The sequence below is a fragment of the Zophobas morio genome, unplaced genomic scaffold (assembly GCF_036711695.1).
Source record: "Zophobas morio isolate AGI-343-1 ecotype UQ-CSIRO unplaced genomic scaffold, CSIRO_AGI_Zmor_V1 ptg000030l, whole genome shotgun sequence".
Classification (NCBI taxonomy): Eukaryota; Metazoa; Arthropoda; class Insecta; order Coleoptera; family Tenebrionidae; genus Zophobas; species Zophobas morio.
This window is the reverse complement of record NW_026972135.1, coordinates 7,351,016-7,352,922: the sequence shown is the minus strand read 5'-3', so window position 1 is coordinate 7,352,922 and position 1,907 is coordinate 7,351,016. Positions and strand designations below refer to the sequence as shown.

Below are 1,907 nucleotides of genomic sequence, written 5' to 3'. Positions count from 1 at the left end.
CTTTGAAAAATACGGTCCTCAAAAACATATTTTTAATTTCTTGTAGAGAAATAAGGATTTTGCAGTTAAGCTCACAATTGAGATAGGGTGGGTGGGCGGGGCTACATTTTTCCTTTTTTTCTTAATATGTGTAGACTTATTTAAATAACACGATACTTAAAATTTGTCTAAAATGATTCTACAACCTTTTCAAATACGGGAAAAGTTGAACATCAAAGTTACTATTTTAAAAATTAGATAAGAAAGGACGTTACAGAAGTAAATACTTCACAACTTGCACTCTAGTTTTCCTGTGGCAGATAATTCCACATTCTTGGTATAATTTACAGTGGCGTATAATGCGTTGCATAACTCGCCATCACTTGTCAATTTTTGAGGTTATGTTTGGAACTGAACTGGAATTACTAAATATTTCACCCGTTTAAGAATTTTCCATAGATAAGTAGGTAAGAAAAACCCACAATTATTTTCGTTTGTCAATCTAGTACACTTCAGGCAACCAAATGTCAAACTTGGAATATGAGTGTTCCTCGAAAAATGCACACACTTGCGAAACCTGCCCCTACTCCACCACATCCTTTATTCTTTTGGAAAACCACCTCGGGCAACACCGTTCACGAATAAAACTTTTCAACTGTGAGAACACCCACATTGAAAGTTACTTCTGTAAGAACTGTGACTTCCAAACAGAACTGACCCTTCTTTTAAAAAAACACATAGATCAAAATCATAGCTGTAAAAACGAGAACACACAAGACTGCAGCATCCGAAGCTATGTTTGTAAAGGGTGCAACTTTGAAACAAATTTCTCAATGAAGTACTTTCAGCATATGTCAATTTGTACAAAAGATGGTGAAAATCCTCAAATGTATTCAGTTAAGGAGAGTGGAAAAAATGTCGCTAAATATAGTTGTGATCAATGCGAGTGCGCCTACAAACACAAAAAATCGCTAAGGAGACACAAAATGTTCAAACACTTGAATAACGACGAAATACAGTGGCATTTTTGTCCAAATTGCACCTACAAAGATAAGCAAAAAAGTAATTTAAAAAAGCATATAAATGCAAGGCATTTGGAAGAACAGTTTGTGGAGTGGTACGAATGCACTAAGTGCCCCTACAAATCCAAACACCCATCAAATTTAAGAAGCCACATAATTTTCTGGCACATGGAAGAACAGAACAATAAATGGTACGAATGCAATCAATGTCCATACAAAGCTAGATTCAGCGCCCATTTAAAACGTCACATAATAGCCCACCATTTAGATGAACAAGACATCAAGTGGTACGAATGCGAAAAGTGCCCCTACAAAGCCAAAACCAACGTCAACTTAAAAAAACACATCATCGCCCGACATTTAGACGAGCAAGACATTAAATGGTACGAATGTGAAAAGTGCCCCTACCGAACCAAAGAAAAAGGACACTTACGACGTCACATAAACGCGCGGCATTTAGACGAGCGAGATGTTAAGTGGTACGAGTGCGAGCAGTGTCCGTATAAAACTAAACACACGTCGAATTTAAAAACCCACATAAAAACGCACCATTTACAGGACATTGAGTGGTATAAATGCGACAAATGCTCCTATAAATCTAAACAAAAAGTCAATTTGAAAGATCACGTAAATGCGCGCCATTTGGATGAAAAGGAGGTGGAATGGAAGAGGTGTAGTAAGTGTCCATTTAAAACTAAATTTACGTCGTCGTTGAAAAATCACGTGAATGTGCGACATTTGGTTGGGGACGATATTAAATGGTATGAGTGCAAAAAGTGTTCGTTTAAGACTAAGTCGAGAACGTATTTAAATAGACATATAAAGAAACACCAATGATGTTCGTATTTGTCCTAAAATTTAAAGACTGGAAAATTTAAGTTCAATGATTTTTATCAATAAGTTTTT

At 36.1% G+C, this 1,907-nt stretch overlaps 1 protein-coding gene across 2 annotated transcripts; it reads left to right on the top strand.

The window, feature by feature from the left end:
* Positions 1 to 353: 353 nt before the first annotated feature.
* Positions 354 to 1,907, top strand: LOC135138185 (zinc finger protein 142-like). Of its 2 annotated transcripts, none has more exons than XM_064068092.1 (2): positions 354 to 442; positions 496 to 1,907. In XM_064068092.1, exon 2 carries the CDS (start codon positions 504 to 506, stop codon positions 1,836 to 1,838), a length of 1,335 nt encoding a protein of 444 aa, XP_063924162.1. In that variant the 5' UTR covers positions 354 to 442; positions 496 to 503; the 3' UTR covers positions 1,839 to 1,907. The 2 variants fall into 2 exon arrangements, with proteins under 2 accessions (XP_063924162.1, XP_063924163.1); XM_064068093.1 differs by having other exon boundaries at positions 367 to 446.

Bases quoted from the DNA above. Each gene is read 5' to 3' on its own strand.
- LOC135138185 (XM_064068092.1), top strand. From the start codon at position 504: ATGTCAAACTTGGAATATGAGTGTTCCTCGAAAAATGCACACACTTGC.